The 17,568-nt window shown below is 47.4% G+C and overlaps 1 protein-coding gene across 1 annotated transcript in view; it reads left to right on the top strand.

The window, feature by feature from the left end:
* The first annotated feature begins 1,552 nt into the window (after positions 1–1,552).
* Positions 1,553–17,568, top strand: part of PAX3 (paired box 3) — a 103,321-nt gene continuing 87,305 nt past the window's right edge. The window contains exons 1-4 of the mRNA XM_019805888.2: positions 1,553–1,863; positions 3,155–3,390; positions 4,712–4,841; positions 5,972–6,106. Of these exons, the coding sequence (XP_019661447.2) occupies positions 1,779–1,863; positions 3,155–3,390; positions 4,712–4,841; positions 5,972–6,106 (586 nt within the window). The 5' untranslated portion in view covers positions 1,553–1,778. The remainder of the gene's footprint in view (positions 1,864–3,154; positions 3,391–4,711; positions 4,842–5,971; positions 6,107–17,568) is intronic.

Below are 17,568 nucleotides of genomic sequence, written 5' to 3'. Positions count from 1 at the left end.
TGCCTTAATTAGGGGGTGGGGAAGTGGGGTTGGGGGCCGAGTTCACGTAAAAACTGTCAAAGGAGTTGGGGGATGGGAAACCGAGAAAAAGAGAGTGAGAAAGAGAGGGGTGGAGAACTCGGGAGCAGGAAAATTTCAAAAATTGTAAAAGGAAAAGGGGGAACTTGAAGCCCAGAAGTCATTGTTTCCTTTATTTCAAAGGGAAAAACCTGCCCGATTCTCATCCTTTTGATTGATTAAGGCCCTGAATACCTCGCAGTCCCGGAGTGACAGTCCCTGAATAGACTCGAGCGAATAAAGCGCAGTGCAGAGCGCGGGGCTGGCACTCGGGGGTGTAAAGGAGGCGAGTTCGCTGGCACTTACCAAGTTATAAATAAAAGGCTATGCACAATGGTACCTTCTCTAAGGACAGACAGTCTTTACAACACTCCTGGCGTCATATCCTGCTGGGGACACTTCAGCTCCTAGCCAAGACTTCGCTCCTTTTATTTTTCCAGCAGTTTAGTCTGAATACCATAATAAATTCCTGAGAACAAACGCTGCAGCCGGGCAAAACTTTAACATATAGACACATCTCCGGCCGCGTTGGGAATCTATACCTCGAGATTTAGAGCTGCTGCTTCCCAGAGTGAGTTTTTCAATCAAACAGAGACAGTTTTCCTCTCCCTCCCCTCCCCAGACTTCAACTCGCGAGTCCTAGGGCCTCCCCATGGCTGCCCAAGCTTCACACTACTCCTGCTCCCAGACGGAGAAGACAAAAGAACTTATCAGCACACCCTGGACTCCTCCTGGGAGGAACCCCACCGGGAGGACCCCTATAACAAACCTAGGCCAAAGGGGCATTGGCCAGAGGAAGGAAGGCAACGCATGTCAGGGGCTCCCGATGCCTTCTTATTGGAATTGCGCCCCCTCCCGTGGTAGTAAACCAAGAAAAATGAGAGAGGAAGTAGTCACAGGTAGAAAAATAGAGACATAGACAAGGAGACGGGATGAGAGAAATAGAGTCAGAGACTGAGAAAGACACACAGAGATACACCAAGAGAGACAGAGACAAAAGAAGTAGAAAGTCAGGGAGAGAGTGATTCACGTAGAGTGAGACAGAGAAATAGGGAGTCCTCTTCTCTCGGCAGCTGCCGTCTCCCTCGGGCTCTCTCTCCCGGTGTCCACGGGTCTGCGCTTCTCTTCCGGGGAAGGGGCGCAGCGTGGGTCCCTCTCCGGGCCGGCCAAGGCCTTGGCACTGCCGCGGATGGGAAGAGAAAGTGGCCGCTGTCGCCCAATCAGCGCGTGTCTCCGCCACCCGGGACGGTCTCCCCGTCGGCCAATCGCAGCTCAGGGCTCCTGACCAAGCTTTGGGTGAAAGAACTAATAAATGCTCCCGAGCCCGGATCCCCGCACTCGGTGTCACGACGGGAGGAGACTCAGGCCGGCCGCGCTCCCGCCCCCACCCCCCTCCCTGGCTCGTCGCGGCGCTCGGAGCCCCCTCCCCAGCGCCCCCAGCCTCAGGGCTACTTGCTCAGACTCGCACGAAACTTTTCCGCCCTGGGCTCTCGATCCTGGACTCTGGGCCTCCCTGCCCGCCCCCTTCCCCGGTTCCTTCTCGAGCCTCGCTCAGGGCTAGGAGCGAGCAGTTCTCCTCCCCGCGTCCCTCCCTCTCTCTCCAGCCTTTTTGGGGAGGGGCTTTCCACGCTCCGGGGAGTTTCCAAGGGTCGCCAGCGCCGCGCTTGCCTTTCCATTTCGCCTTCACCTGGATATAATTTCCAAGCGAAGCTGCCCCCAGGATGACCACGCTGGCCGGAGCTGTGCCCAGGATGATGCGGCCGGGCCCGGGGCAGAACTACCCGCGCAGCGGCTTCCCTCTGGAAGGTAAGGGAGGGCCTCAGCGCCGCCCGGAGCCCAGGGCCGTAGCCGGGCTGCTCCATCTACCCAGGGTCTCCACCAGCTTCTTCAGAGTGCCTAGGGACCCGATTGCCTGGGCACCCCTACCGCAGGAGGTAACAGTCCGGGCGAGATCTCCACTCGATTTTCTCCCTGCAAACAGAGCGCAGTTCTTTCTGCAAACCCTGGGGGAGCCTGGCGGCCAGGCCTGCTCCAGGCCGGTCCTCTTTCTTCTGCTGTTTTGGAAATGCCGTGGTAGGAAAGGGATGAACCAGTTCCTGAGCACCCAGAAAGCAACTTCTCCACATTTTGTCCATCCCGAGGCATCTCAAAATTGTCCCGGCTGTGCCCATATTTGCTAAGCTCTTGTTAGTTCCGAAAGAATTTTCTTGCCACTGCAAAGTGTAGTGGCAGACACTCCATGGCATCGTGCTTGGAATTTTTAGTATTAATTAATTAGAGTTCCATTCATCTCAAGTGGCATCCCGAAGTTTCCAGAGCCCTTCTGGGGAACTGCCTTTCAGTCATCCAGAAGGGACTCCCAAGGCAGGGAGACTTGCAAGCCCGAGCCCTTCTGGATAGTTTGCGAGGTTGGAGCACCGGAAAGGGATGCCTATCCAGCCCGCCGGCCCTTCAGGCTGGGTCTAGAGTTGAATGTCATACCCAGAGCATGGATGGAGGTGAAGGGGTTTGTGAGCAGACCTGGCTGTCGTCTCTGTCCCAAGGTGTAACAGGTGACACACGCTGCCACCTGAGGCCTCTTTGGTGGACGCTCTTTGACCTTTGGCTGCCGCACTCTTAGCCAAAAATCCCAAGGCTGTCAATTCCTCCAAGTCCCTTAAAAAGGGATGGTTCCAATTGAGCGGGGTTTGGTATGAGTGGAGATCCAGAAGTCCCACATCTGGGTAAACTTTTCTCTCTGCCAGGACACTGTTTCTTGAGCAAACCTCAAGATACTAGCCACAGGGTCTCCCCCACCCTCAAAGTTGCCACTTTCTCCAGGCCCAAAAGGAAGACAGTTTCTCTGGGGCAAGTAATTTTGCCCTTCTTGTTCCCTTCACACAAGATTTTGTGCCCCGGAATTGCTTAATAATTTGAACAGATGTGATTGGAAAAGGGTCTGGGGCTGGCAGCCGGATGTCGAGCAGTTTCAGTGCTGTGGCTGTAACATGCCAATTGTCCAAAAGAGTGCGAAATGAGGTGGACTCAGTTTTCTGGCTGCTCTCTGTTCTCCTGCAATGACTTTCCCTTTGCCTCCCTTTTTGCCTTCTGCTCCCAGTGTCCACTCCCCTCGGCCAGGGCCGTGTCAACCAGCTTGGTGGCGTATTTATCAACGGCAGGCCGCTACCCAACCACATCCGCCACAAGATCGTGGAGATGGCCCACCACGGAATCCGGCCCTGCGTCATCTCCCGCCAGTTGCGTGTGTCCCACGGCTGCGTCTCTAAGATCCTGTGCAGGTACCAGGAGACAGGTTCCATCCGTCCTGGGGCCATTGGCGGCAGCAAGCCCAAGGTGAGCGTGGGGGCCTGGCCCTGGAGGCCTCCGGGCCTGTGGTCTCCTGGGTTAGGGAAGATGGGGCAGGGGCCAAGGACTGTCATCTGGGGCTCTCCAAGGAGTTATTTTTCAAGACTGGGAAGGGGCCTATGGGGTGTGTGTGTGTCTGTGCTGCCTGGGCTGCTCCTCCTCCGTAAATGTTAAGGGGAAACTCTAGTCTTTTTGCAAAGGAGATACAGCACTTTAAAAAATGTGCCGGAACCCTAGAATACTCATCGAATTATTTTAATAGGCACACACCTAAAGCGTGCTGCTGTATGTGCCCACCTGTTGCTTGTTTCTTCCCCAAGAGTCTTCCCAACTCCCACCCACTGCACTGCCCTTGCCAAACCTAATTGAAGGAGCCGCTTTTGATTCTCTAATGGTTTCTCTCCCACCTTCTCTCCCCAATCCCCTCCAGTCCAAATTGTCTTCAGGGAGTCAAAAGCTAGGGTGATTTGTTTTCTTTGTAATGAGCAGATGACTTGGCGTTTAAAAAGCAGTTTGGTACTATCCTCAAATTATTTTGGTTCCTTTTAAAAAATGAAAGAGTCACACTGGCTAAGGCTCTGTGGGAGGGGATTACACAGGGTCTGTCTTTTCTTCTGGATGTGGGGGAAATCCAATATAATTTTCTAGTTGCCACAGGGCAAAATCAAAAGGAGGGTTCTAGTAAACTGAAGACTTCCAAACACACTGGTCCCCATCCTCCCCCCGCCCCAGGTCCCCTTGCAACCTCTCCAAGAATCTCTGGAAACTACTTTTATTGGGGGAAAAAAGAGCTAGTCTCTCAAATTATCTATATTTGTTATCCACTCTGATTAATTTTTTAAAACCTATATAATCAGATTTTGCCTTTCATTCCGTACTTCAGTTTAGCTAAAATCTTGTGCTTTTTTTGTGAGAGGTACAAGTTGCAGGTCTAACTTGATTTTTTTGCTTCTCTTTCAAACATTCCCCTTTTTAGTTTCATTTTCATGTTGTTTCTGTGTAAGGAGTTGACTGTATTTTCAGGGATCAGAAAGTCCACCCTCCTCCCCATCCCAAGACGTTATAATTCTTTATTTATCCTGATTGTCCAAGCTGAACTAGGGAGGAAGAGGGTCCCCAGAGATGGGTCGATCTCGCTTCTACCCCTTCCTAAAAGTAAACTTCGTCAGAGAGTTGGGGTCCTTTTGCTGACGGGAGGCCTCCCCAGGGGATGCAGGAAGGAGCATCCCGAGGGGCCTGAAGGCGGTAGGGCCACCGCATTTGGCCCAGAGCACTGGGTACCAACGCCTGCCTGCCTGTTCTCTTAAAGCAGGTGACAACGCCTGACGTGGAGAAGAAAATTGAGGAATACAAAAGAGAGAACCCGGGCATGTTCAGCTGGGAAATTCGAGACAAATTACTTAAGGACGCTGTCTGTGATCGAAACACTGTGCCCTCAGGTACCAGGCCCATTAACGTCTCCCTGACGCGCGGCCCTTAGACGCTATTCCCCGGGCGGGTCATCCGAGCCACAATCACCCCGAAGATCGATCTGGGCGATCGGGAGGCAGCCCCTCCCAGGGCCCTGAAATATTCACGAGCCAGACGCGCTCGTGGTGTTTTACCGAGAGGGGGCTGAGCTGCTGGTCCTCGGGTTGAGAGACCGCCAAGGGCTCCCCAAAGAGGATTTCTGTCGAGGAGGGAAAGGCAGGAAACGCGAGGCGGAGGCCAGGCGTTTATTAATATTGATGTTCCCTTTTAAAGAGAAACAAATGTTTTGGTAACCCCAACGAAGGGAGATGGGGCTGCGCCAGCCGAGGCTTTGCCTTGTCCGCGAAGGAGGGGAGGCTTCGGCAACGGCCCGGATTTTTCCCGAGAGTCCCAGGGACCATCCGGCTCCCCCGGCAGCCGGGGGGCAGGCGGAGGGAGAAGAGGGGCGAACGCAGGGGCGAGCGCGAGGGCGCGCGGGAGAGTTTGTTTTTAATTAAAAAGAAACTCCCTTTCCCTCCTGCGAGAACGAGATATTTCGGAGTATGGATTTGTTTACCAGACTGGAATCTGGAAAAAATAAATGGGGGAGAGTGCATTTTCTTTTGATTTTTTACAATAGGAAACGATTCTGCAGTTGAAATTTAAACCCTTTTTAGCCTCAAAAAAAAAAAAAGTTGAATTGCAGGGGACGGGTCCGCAGCGGTTCTTCCTTCCTTAACGCGAACCGCGGAGGCCCAATACCCAGGTGGTGGTAAGGGATGCTGGGTGGGCTGGCGGGAGAATTCTCTTAGATTGGAGACCTACAGCCCCGTCCGTAGAGTGAAAAAGGGAGATGCTTCCCGCCGGGACGAGAGGGACAGAGGCGGCAGTTCCTAGTCCCGGGTCTAACTCGGAGGTGCGGATTGTGGGGAAGGGTGGGGGGTTGGTGTGGGAGGGTGTGGGGGTTGTAGAAGGTCGAGGATGCCCCAAGATGCAGGAGGAGACAGGCGAGTTGTGCAGGGCAGCCGCTCTAGGGTCCGGGTTGGGGGTTCATGGGTTCCTTCCTGCACGGCTTGGCAAGGCTCAGCCGTCTGCGCTCCCACACTCCTCCCGCCTCCAGTGAGTTCCATCAGCCGCATCTTGAGGAGTAAATTCGGGAAAGGCGAAGAGGAGGACGCTGACCTGGACAGGAAGGAGGCCGAGGAGAGCGAGAAGAAGGCGAAACACAGCATCGATGGCATCCTGAGCGAACGAGGTAAGCGGCGGCGCGCTTGGGCGGTGCGCTCAGGGCCCGCACCTCGGGGACACTCGCGCTCTGACGTCGCCGGCCTGTCCCTCCTCGCTAGTATCCACTGCACTCAGCGAAGAGCATGGAAGTGAAAGACCAGAGACGCACTTGAAATTAAAACAAAAATCTCTTCTCTTTCTTTTTCTACTTTGTAAGTCTTTCTTCTGCACTAGCCTCAGCCCCTCGGAGTCTAGAACTTCAAACTGCGGTTTGGTGCAGGGCAACCCTCTTGCCCTCAGTGTACGAGACCGAGCGTCTCGGAGCGCTTGAGGGGCTGGGGACAGTCTGTGAGCCTCCGGAGGTTGAAGGAACTTTTGCGTCCTAAGGAAAGGCCCAGATCTCCAGAGAGGTTCCCATTATTAGAGGAGGGGAGGGGAGAGAAGAACTCACAAGTCTTTGGGGCAGTGGGCCCCAGAATTGCACCGCATTCACTGCCTTATAAATACATACATAATACATCGTACATACATATATGTAAGTTGGTTGTTTTGTGCTTTACATTGGTTTTCAAATGCCATGGGGCTTTGATTTCTGTGTGTGTCTAGGAAGGAAAGTCAGCCGAAGTTGTGGGTTCTTGGGGCCACAGTGTTGGCACCCTGTCTCCACCCAAAGGTGCAGGCCACCTGCTCCTTGTTGGCTGTGACTTGTCATCATCAAGAGAAAGTCTTTCCTTTGGAGCCCGAAGTGCAGCCTAGTTCCCTTATACCTGCCACACATGGTCTGGAGAATCTTAAAGGTGCCCCCTCTCCCCGTAAGGAAAGCCTACCCGTGGAAGTTGAACCAGAAAGGGATCCTTGCAGCAGTTTTCCACTCAGCAGTTTTGGCCTTGGGGATGGTCACACCTTTTCAAAGTCGCAGAGGGTGGGGAGGTGCCTGGCGTCCCTGACAACGCCTTGAGTTGCCACTTCAGGGCCCAGGACTTTGGTGGGTTGAGTTGAGTTTTGACTTGCCCTGGAAGGGCAGGCGGCTCTCCAGGTGGGCTTGGGACACTCACTGTGACCAGCTGGGTCTGTACCCTCAGCAGGTGGCCTCCAGAGTAGGACTGTGGGTGGAAAGCTGATCACTTCTTTTGCTTTCACTGCCCAACCCAGGTGGCTGGCAGCAGCTTTACAAACCAATGTAAACTCCGTATACAACTTTGAGACACTTAGAGTTAGATGTGACAAACCCGAACAGTTGATTTCAGGGATCAACAGAAGTGTCGATGTTCTGGGACACACGGGCAATCAGGAAAAGACACCTAAAACCACGGCAGGCTGGGCAGGGAGATACATAGGCTGTTGCTTTCCTTAAAAGCAGGGGACTCCCAGAGTCTTAGCCTAAGCCCCTCCTTTGGGAGGGGTGCTTTTTTGCTCTAGTCTCTGAGGAGACACCCCGGCTTTTATTCCAGGCTTAGATGCAGCAGAGAGGTACTGGGGAGGGAGGAAGGAGAGAAACCAGCCAATCCCAAACCCTACAGGCCGGTGTGGGCAGAGGGGCAAGAAGCCCAGAGCTATCGGGAGAGGCTCAGGAAGCAGGGTGGGGGTAGCACGGCTTTGCTACTTGTTGCTGGAGGCACCGGCGGCAGACCGGCCGCTCCCTCGCAGCACAGGCAACCAAGGCCCAGGAGACAAAACGCCCCAAATGAGCTGGTCAAACATTTGTACAACTTTTCCAGCTTTTACAAAGAAGGCCTTCTCTACACAATCTACACTTGGAGATGAACTTGGGAGACAAAGCCTGGAGAGTCCATTGAAACTCACACTTTAGCTCGGCCCAGACAAAGCTCTAGCTCGCAGCAGCTTGATGTGAACAAAGGAAGGCAACCTTTTTATAATTCAAGGAGAAAAGAAGAGAAAACAGCTCCACAAAGGGCCGAGAATAGACATTATGGGCTTGCAATGAGGGATGAATTATTCAATGAGCTCCAATAGCTGCTGCGCCAGGAAGTTTTATGGACTCTCCAGCGTGGAAAAAGTGGCTATTTCACCTACAAAATGTTTCTAGTCTTTTGGGCCGTCTAGCTGGGCCAGCTGCCATTCAAGGGCAATTGCTACCATTTTTAAAATCAGAGTATTCTCCCCAGCGGTGGCTGTACCGTTCAAAACACACACACTTGGTGGAGGCTGAAGCCTAATTTAATTTGGGGTTGTCAGAGAAGATGCAGTGTCCTCTCTCTTTAGCGGCTCTAGCTCCTTTTCCAGATAAGCCCTGGAGGGCAAGAGGGGCACAGAGAAAGGACAGAGTGAAGTGTAGTTTCAAGGGAAGTCTAGAAACCTCAAAAAAATTACCTCTGTGGTTTGGGTACCAAAAGTCACTGGCTGCCCCGCTTGTAAAATAGAATGAATGTTGATAAAGCGACCTGAGCTCCCTGGCCAACAGGGAGAAGGCTGGCCAAAAAAGGACCTTTTGGGTGCCCTGAAGGGCAACGCGCTCACTCTGGAGGTTCCCGCTTCCTTGGGGTCACCTTGGGGTGTTGAGATTGGCTTTCCAGGGGACATCTTTCTGCTTGTCAGACGCCAAGACGCAGGAAGAGAGGCACCCTGAAAGACATCAGAGCTGCTCTCGTTTTTCCCTCCAGTGTTTGGCCTTTCAACTAGGTGACCCCTTTTACCTTCTCTACTTTCCCTTGTCCCTTGCCCAGTCCAAGAGCCGCTCAGCGTGCAGACCCGGTGCGCTCAGGCCCTGGCGTCCTGGCTCTCGCTAGACGCTGAGCACCCCTCCTGGGTCCATCCGTGCAGTTTCTTTGCTAGGGCGGAGTGAGAAGGTTGGGAGGCCGGGGACAATACCGCCCCCCCCCCCCACCCCCGCCGCGCCTGGTCCCGGCCCTCCGGCCAACACCGAGATCGAACAGGCGCAGTCGGAGGAGCCAAGCCTCGGTCGCAGCATCGGGGGCCGTGGGCACAGCCTCCGCTGCGGCCACTCAATGGGCGCCTCTGTTCCTCCCCCAGCGCGGCCGAGCGGGCCCGCGGGCGCCGCCACAATGGGTCGGCCCCCACTCCTGCGCCCTGCGCCAAAGCGCCGCGCCGCCCCCTCCCCTGCGCTCAGGCCGGCTCGAAGCTTAGCTCGCCGGGCCGCAGCCGACTCAATTGCCTCCTTTATGTCCTTCTCACTTTCATCTAGACACAGCCCGCCTCCCCCCCTTCTTCTCCTTTTTTTTTCTCTCTTGCCTGAGGCTCACATTAGTGAAATTTCTGCAACCTCCCCCCATTTTTTTTTTCTTATTTTAAAGAAAGCCCTTAACACAAAAGCAGTGACTAATCAATAGAAACTGCTCCTTCATCTCTTGCTCCTCCTCCTCGTCCTCCTCCTCCTCGGCGTCCTCCTCCTCCTCGTCCTCCAGCAGGGTGACGCTTTTCCTGTTTGTGAGTTTTGGGAAACATTTTTGCTTTGTGCCGTAATGGAATTAGAGGACAGATGAGGACTGTAAATGGGACACGCGACGGCAAGACTCTCGCTTAAATATTTAGATGCAACGTTACAATTACTGACTTGTTGCCGCGGCTTTGAAGTGGCAGCTCGGGAGTGCAGGGGGAGAGAGGCCAGATTGCCCAATTGATGTTTTGATTGGAGCTGGAGATACACTTTCATAGGATTTTGCTTTCCGCCTTTAAAAATCACTAGTGAGCGTGGGAGGTTTGCAACAATTTCAAAGATTAGGCTAAGAGACCCCAAGCATAGGTCGATTCGGGCTTATGCTCCGTTCGTATCTCTCCTTCCTATTTGACATTTATGAAAAGCAGGTCTATTTATTTTTATTTGAGAAAGTAAAAGTGACAAAAGTCCCGTTTTGTTTGTAAACTTGCGAGCTTTTCTGAAATAACTAGGACGACGTCAAGTTTTCAGGGGCGTAAGAGAAAGCAATTAAAAACGCAGAGAAGTTTTAAAGGCCTTTGAAATATTTCATTTCCAATGGAATCATGAAAAGAGCACTTTATCATTAACGGGGGTACAGAAGTCGAAAGAACGGAAGGCCGTTTCTTCTCCCCGACTTAGCAGGGAAGGACATTTTGGCGCGAGGCAAAGCGGGGGAGGCGGGGGAGGAACTTTCCCACAGACTGAAATGATGGGGTATAAGATCTTAGGTTTGTGGCATCGGAACCTTTATTAAAGTGGACAGCCCACTCTCCAAGTCCATTTGTCAGAATCCCAAATTTGACCCCAATGTCGCCTCTAGTCTTTTGAGTGAATTTTATGTTTTCTGAAGCCTTTATGATATTTAACAAGGAAAGAGCACCCATTTAAAAGTGTATTGGAAATATCGGAACCTGAATCAAATTAAAACACCACACTGCGTTGTTTTCAGGGACGTAGTGATTTTTCTGTTGGGATGGTGAAAAAGAAAGAAAAGAAAGAAAGAAAGAAAGAAAGAAAGAAAGAAAGAAAGAAAGAAAGAAAGAAAGAAAGAAAAGCAAAACACCAGATTATGGGTCTTGTAGGTTTTTCTTTTTTGCTTGTTTGGTTGGCTGCTGTATGCTTACTTTCTAGCCTTATTGAAAACATGCAGATTTTCTAATTAATGCTTGAAATCGTATGTTTATTTTGGGGCTTGATTTGATTGTTGATAGCACCGGAACGGGGACGTAGGGGCTTCAAGTGCGTAATAATTACTGAAGGGTCATTTAAGAGTCCCCAGGGCTTCGCAATAAAACCCACCGGGGCGGTGAGGCGGAACCAGCAAGTGCGCCCCGGTTCAGGAGCGTGGGCTATGTGGAAATCAATCAGGTGAATAGGAGCGTTGCCACTGAACCCAGTTGCAATATACACGAACAAATATATTTTGGAAGACGAAATCCTTCCTAACCATAAGGTTAAATGTTTAAATCATACACAAGCAAATAGCCAACGAAAATTAAAAGTCGCAACAGCAGCAACAAACAGAGAGAGAGAGAGTTTGTCCAGGGCTGGGGACAGAGAAGGTTCATTTCGGTGGGGTTCTAGACAGGTAATTTATTTATGCGGGTAAATAAAGATTAAGGAACCATTAAGAATGGACATATATAACTAAGGCGACACTAACAGACAATTAAGCAGTCAGTTTAATGCCTTATCTCACTGGCTGCTCAGGGATTGTTTTACAACTAGGAATTAAAATCTGAAAAGGAAGTTTTCAGCAGCTCTGGCCAAATATTGATTAAGTAGCTGTTTGTTGATAGCATTGTTACGCATTAAAAGGCCGGGATCGGGACCCCTCAGTGGCCGTCTTCTATTGTGAGGGATTCTTAACCATAGAGATCAAAGCGGGATCATTTCAACTTATCTGTCTTGGAAAATCCTCCTTTTCCTCTGAAACCTCTAAGGAGGATTGACCAAATTCTCTTTAAGAAATAGGAACCCACACCAGTTACATGTCGTAGGTTTGTAGAGAAGAGATTCATGGGGTGTTTTTAATTATCCTATGGTGATTTCTTGTTTAGAGCTTAGGCTAAGATGGTGAATTTATCATCAAATAGATTCTCATTTGGGGAGGGTGGCCAGAGGCATGGAAGCTACTATCCGCACGTCCCTGAATTTTTAAATATGCAACTTTCTTTCACCGAAGTTGCCTTCTAAGCTGGAATGATGTAAAGGGAAGATGTCAGATTTTTTATGTAAAACTGGGTGGGACAATTAAACACACGGGAAATTGCGAGTTATACTGGCGACATTTCTCTGCATGTGTTTCTATATTTTTGTGTGTTTATAGATGGTTAGATGAGTCTCGTGTATATTTTACCCCCCTACAATGTAGGCGTGCACAGGTATTCATATGTATAGTTTGGGCATCGTAAGAGTTTATTTATAAGTTCGTTACTATGAATTATGCTGGCAGTAAACTATATCCAGCTGCACAAAATAAAAACTCATTTGTCCAGTGGATTACACTTCGAGAGTCATCAGAATTTGAGGTAACCGCACAATCTCCCAATTCTTATTCAGCACTGCTGTTGAATGCTAGGAAAAATCTTTCCCTGGATGATTTTATGACTTTTTGGCTGTTGATTTTTAGATGAACTATTAGCCTTTTTTTTTTTTTAGCTTAAAATTCAATATATTTGGATAGATTTTTTTCTTTTATTATGAGAGCTCAAATTCCTGCAAGGACTTTTTTGGAAATACCGTCTCCGTGCTTAATTAGCAAATGCCAACAAATCACTGTAAAGTTGTGAAATTTACACCAGATTCAGGCTTTGGATATTCAAACATGCATCTTGGATCTGTCTTCCTGAATCGCCTTCTCTGACTGTGCTCATTGCAGTACTAAATAATTGTGCATAGGGCTGTATCTACTTCATTTTGTTTTTATTCTTTCTTGTTCACTCTTGAACAAGAGGAGTCTTGACGTACAGAACCGCTAGTGGATATTTTCTAATATAATCTATTATAATCTCCCAATCAATTAATAGTCGACCTATGCTCAAATGTTCTTTGATATAGTCCCAATCTTTACAGTGTAGAGCAACTGCCTGAAATGGATTAAGCTGGGAGGGTGAGTCAGCTCAGATCTGTTTTGGTTACCTTGTCCTGGGTCCAGATGCAGCATTAGAGAGTTCTTTGTTGCATATCCCACATGTACATGTATATTTCATATACATATGGAGTTAAAGTTGCTCCCCCGCCCCCCACAGTGGGTATCAGGCTTTGTGTTCATATACTGCCACGGAAGGCAGCAGAATTGAACTCCAAATTAGGCTTGATCTCAGTATCAAGGCAGAATTATTGACTCAAGATCTGGCTTATGTTAGTTATATCTCAATAAAGTTGGGAAAAATAAATATGATTTTGATATTATTATTTAAAAAAAAAACCTGGCTGCTTTTAGCTGAGGAACTGTGACCAGAGAAAGTGAAAGGGAATTTCAGAAGTTTCCCTTCTCTTGGAAGATTCACACTAAGGTGGGAACAGGGGACCATCTTCTGCTCTGTTGGGACAGATTTTCTTGCCCCATTGCTGCTGGTCACTGGTAGAGAATGTCACAGCTCAGCTCTCAGCTCTGTCTTGCAGTGTTGGGCCAAACACTGAGCCCTGGTAGCATTGAACTTTTGCTGGAATCAGGACATCTGTCTTCTAAAAAATCTTTCTCTCAAATTATCTGTGTTAGGATTATGCTTCCAAATAATCAAATATATATAATTTCCAGTTTGTAACTGGAAGGAACATGCACAGTTATCAAAATGCCCATTAACATTACAAACCATCTATTCTAGGGAGATGAGTTAGAAACTTCACCATTGTTAAAAGAAAATATGAAAACCATGGAAAGTAATTGCTGAGGATGCTTGAGGAAAGGTTCAATGAATTCTTACCTTCAGTGTCTGTTGTCCTTCTTTCCTGTTAAAAACTAAGAAAAGACGAACAGATAACTTCTGCTATGGAAGTGGCCACTTCTCTTTAAAGAAGAAAGTGTATATTATTAAAGGGTGATGTAAAATTTAGAATTTGATTTGATGCACATTTCTCCTAGGAAGGAAAATCCTGAGAGTGTTTTTCCTGTATGTTGCATGCAGCAAAGTTTGTAGCATTTATATTTTTGCTGCAGAATTTTAAGTAAACAACAGCAACAGCAACAAAGACCCTCTTCTCTTTGGGGTGAAGCGACTTGATCCAAGGAGTCTTGAGTTTGTATGTCCTTCTTACTGCAGTGATGGGGAAGTCAGTCTGCCTCAGTAAAACAAATTAGAACTCATGACAGGCAATAACGACCCAGCTGGATATTTGTCTCCTTCATCCCATTTAGGGATTTTGTGACTGTATGTACTTTTCTTGGGCCAGATTTAATGCGTCTATAGTGGTATAGTAACAAAATCTCGCTTCTAGGAGCCAATCAATGGATTCCATTTAAAAATAGCTCATCAAAATACTTTGTGACAAGGATGGGAGACTCTTCTTGGCTGACCAACATGTAACCGAGGAAGAGGAAATACCACTGATTTTTAGCATTAAAAAATGTCCAGGGTCATATTGTAAGTTCAAACAGTATAGTTCTATGGAGGCGTAAATGTAGATTTTCAGAATTTTTATAATTGTCTGGTAGGCATATTTCTGGAAAAGACTGCAGAATTAAATGTCCCTGCCTTTATGTCATTAGATGGAAGCAATAAATAAGTTAGGGTAGAATAGTTAAGAAAGGAAAGGTAATTGCTGTGCAATTTATATTATAACATGAATTAGTTTAATTTTTGTGTACTTTCCTAGTGAATACTTATACGGTGGCATACAAATTTGCATTTTTAATAGAAAGCCTACATTTGTAGGCTGGTGATTTTACAGGTACACAGATATGCTAACAGTACAACCAACATACCCGTTTTCTCTCTCTTTTTCTCTTTTTTATTTTTTATTTTTTGGCAAACCCTAGTATAGACATAACTTCTCCAGTCAACAAGCGCTTGGGCATTGTATGGCGATATTAATATGTTTCTTATTTCCTTTATAGGGCCTATCTCTTTAAAAAATATTTTATTTTAAAATAATTGTAGACTTACAGAGTCTATCTTCAAACGTATTTTAAAATTCTCCCAGTATTCAAATATATTATCATCATTAAGAAAATCTTGGCCAATGGAGGTGAGTATGTGTGTGTGTGTCTCAATTACCATGGTTGAGCTTAACCTGAACTAAAGAAAATTAATTGGTCCAATTCATTTTATTATAAGAAAAGCAACAGGTTTCTTCTTTCTGAATCCCTACTTGGCCAGTTTCCTGATTGAGGTTCACTAAAGCATCTGAGTGTTTCTTGTCTGTTCTGATTTAAACTCACCCCCAAGTACCTTTTCCTGCCTTTGCTTGCACTGTAAGAGCCTAGTACCCAAGGCAAAAGTAACCTGTTCTTGCATCCTTTATTTTACTCTAAAATTGCAACCAAGCACATTTCAGGTGTGACCCCTTAAACTTCAGTTTTGACGTCTGTAAGATGGGGCACATCATACCAGCTTCCCAGGGCGATATGAAAAGAAAACAAGAAGATGGAAGTTATGTGCAAATTACACGTATCATAGGAAAACTCAAAATCTTGGGGGGAAAAACCCTCTGAACACGCAGAAAGTGACCAGCCTGCTGGCAGATGGGCTCTGCCCAAAGGCATATAAAAGCTTAAATCAGGGCTTAGGAGCAACAATGAAGGAACACACATGCATACACACACACACATACACACATGCACACTTCACTTTCACTGAGTCAAAAAATTGAGTTTGTAAGCAACAATTTAATGTAATAGATTTTATTGACTTACCAGATAAGAAAAATAGCAAAATTCTAAAGCCATTCACTGAGATGTCAAAAGATATTTCTAAATTATTTTTTCTCCTAGCTCTGCAAAGATTACTTTTCTCTTTTAGATTAACTTGGCTTTTTCAGAGTCCTCCAAATTAAACTTTTCTTTCTTTCTTTCTTTCTTTCTTTCTTTCTTTCTTTCTTTCTTTCTTTCTCTTTCTTTCTTTCCTTTCTTTTCTTTTTCAACAGGTTCTTTTCAGTCTATCAGAGATTGACAAACAAGTTGCTTTTTGAAAATAGGTCTCATGCATACATGCGTTCTTCCTCCTGAAATTCTGCTGCCATGCTTCATTTTACAGAATTGCTTTTGCACAATTTCTCATTCTGTCCCCTCTTGAGGCTCCTTCCTTGTTCTTAAATGTCTTCTTAGCTCCGCATGGGAGACTGTGTACATTCCTCTTTCTTTGTGCATGATTCTACTTAACCCCCCCTCCTATCAAATTTGAGTTCAGAAATATTAAAGAAACTTTCCAAAATAGCATTTGTTGAGCTGGAGGATACATTTCAGTGACCTTTCTATTTGATTTCCCTCCATCCAGTTCCCAAAGCTCGGGACTTGTGTGTTATCCCCGGTGCAATGCAACAGTTGAAAACAAAGTAGCCTGGTGTGTGAGGCTTTGGGGGGCTAGAGAGCTCCTGCCCCGTGTTTCCCCCGCTGGAGCAGCTTCTCTCGCAGCACTGCAGAGAAGGAAGGTTGTTTTCTTATCCCCGCATGCACTGGTCTGACCTGTCTCCAAAATAGGTCAGGCTGGGGCACGGCAAGTTTATGCAGCTGTTGGGGCTTAGACGTCCCGGCAGGCAGCCCGGGCGCCTTGGTTGGCGGCCCCCAGTGAACTGATAAAAACTTGCTGGCCAGCCACGGGAGCTGCCTTCTGGACCCTGCTGCCTCCCCACCCCCACCCCCACCCCGAAGGCTTTTAGATGCTAGAGGACTCCTGGATTATGGGGGCCAACTCTCAGCCTCCAAAGGGAAGCGTTCTTTGATTCCAAGGTTGGGCCTCTTGCGGAGGCAAGCATTCAAATGAAATGTATACTCCGTCAGATTTCATTTTTAAATCATCCTATTTATTTTGATGGGTAAAACATTCACTCTTACCTAATTCCAAAGATACAGAGGGCTAGAAACAGTAACAGGTTTGCTTCCCATCCGTGTCCCTCAGTACCTTGGTCACCTTTCTACAGAGTCTATGCATAAATAAACAATTACATTTCCCTCTCTCTTTAAAAAATATTCTCTCCTCCTTTGGTGCGCATGGTAGCCCACTACAGAAACTATTCTGTGCCTTGCTTCCCCCCCGCGCCCCCCCAAGCCTGTATCTCAGTAATTTCTCCGCATCAGGGTCTGGTGGTCTCCGCAGCCTGTTGGTACAGCTGTATAGTATTCCATTGTACCGGCAAATGATTTATTTAGTATTAGATAGTCTCTGATTGAATAACACCATTTGGCACAGGTGTGAGTTTATTTGTAAAATAATTGGTCCAAATTGCCTTGGGAAGGCATTTGTAATTTTGATAGCTTTGGTGGAATTTTGGTACTGCGTTGAGAACAAATGGGAAAACGCTTAGTAAACATGGTGCAGAAGCGAGTTTGCCTGTGGCCACGTGCACGAGAAAAAGGAAACACTTTTCTCTACCACTGTACATGCACTGGAGCATAGGTTTGGAAATTTCTGCTTAGGGAGTTGTTCTGCCAACGGTGACTACCCTCTGGGCATTAATCTGTTGTTGCTCCAGATGGAATATTCTCTAAATCCAGGGAAAGCTTTTTTTTCTTTGACTTTTTGTTCCTCTTTTTATTCTTTTTTTTTCTCCCTACTATTCATTTCACTCCCTGCCCCCATCATATATTAACATATTTATGATAAGCATTCTTTGCTATTTTTCTTTCTGTCCTGGAAAAATTATGGATAATTTTATAACAATTTCGAGGCAACTTATTCTGATTGTTTAGTGACAAAAGAGAAGTTGTCTGTCAGGGTCACCAAACCAGGGTTGAACTAGGAAGAGCACAGGTCATGAATAATAAAACAGGGTCTTATATTTCTAATTTTTGAGAAGAGCTGGCCTGGTGTTCTCGGGGTTTCTTGAGTTTGGTAAAGGCTGATTTTTAATTTTACAAACTTTAAAGGGACATGTATCCATTCCCTTCTATGCACAAAGGACTTTTTATGTTTTTGCGCATACCTTGCCTCCCT

The sequence above is a fragment of the Ailuropoda melanoleuca genome, chromosome 2 (assembly GCF_002007445.2).
Source record: "Ailuropoda melanoleuca isolate Jingjing chromosome 2, ASM200744v2, whole genome shotgun sequence".
In the NCBI taxonomy this organism is placed as follows: domain Eukaryota; kingdom Metazoa; phylum Chordata; class Mammalia; order Carnivora; family Ursidae; genus Ailuropoda; species Ailuropoda melanoleuca.
This window is presented reverse-complemented; position numbering and strand designations above follow the sequence as displayed.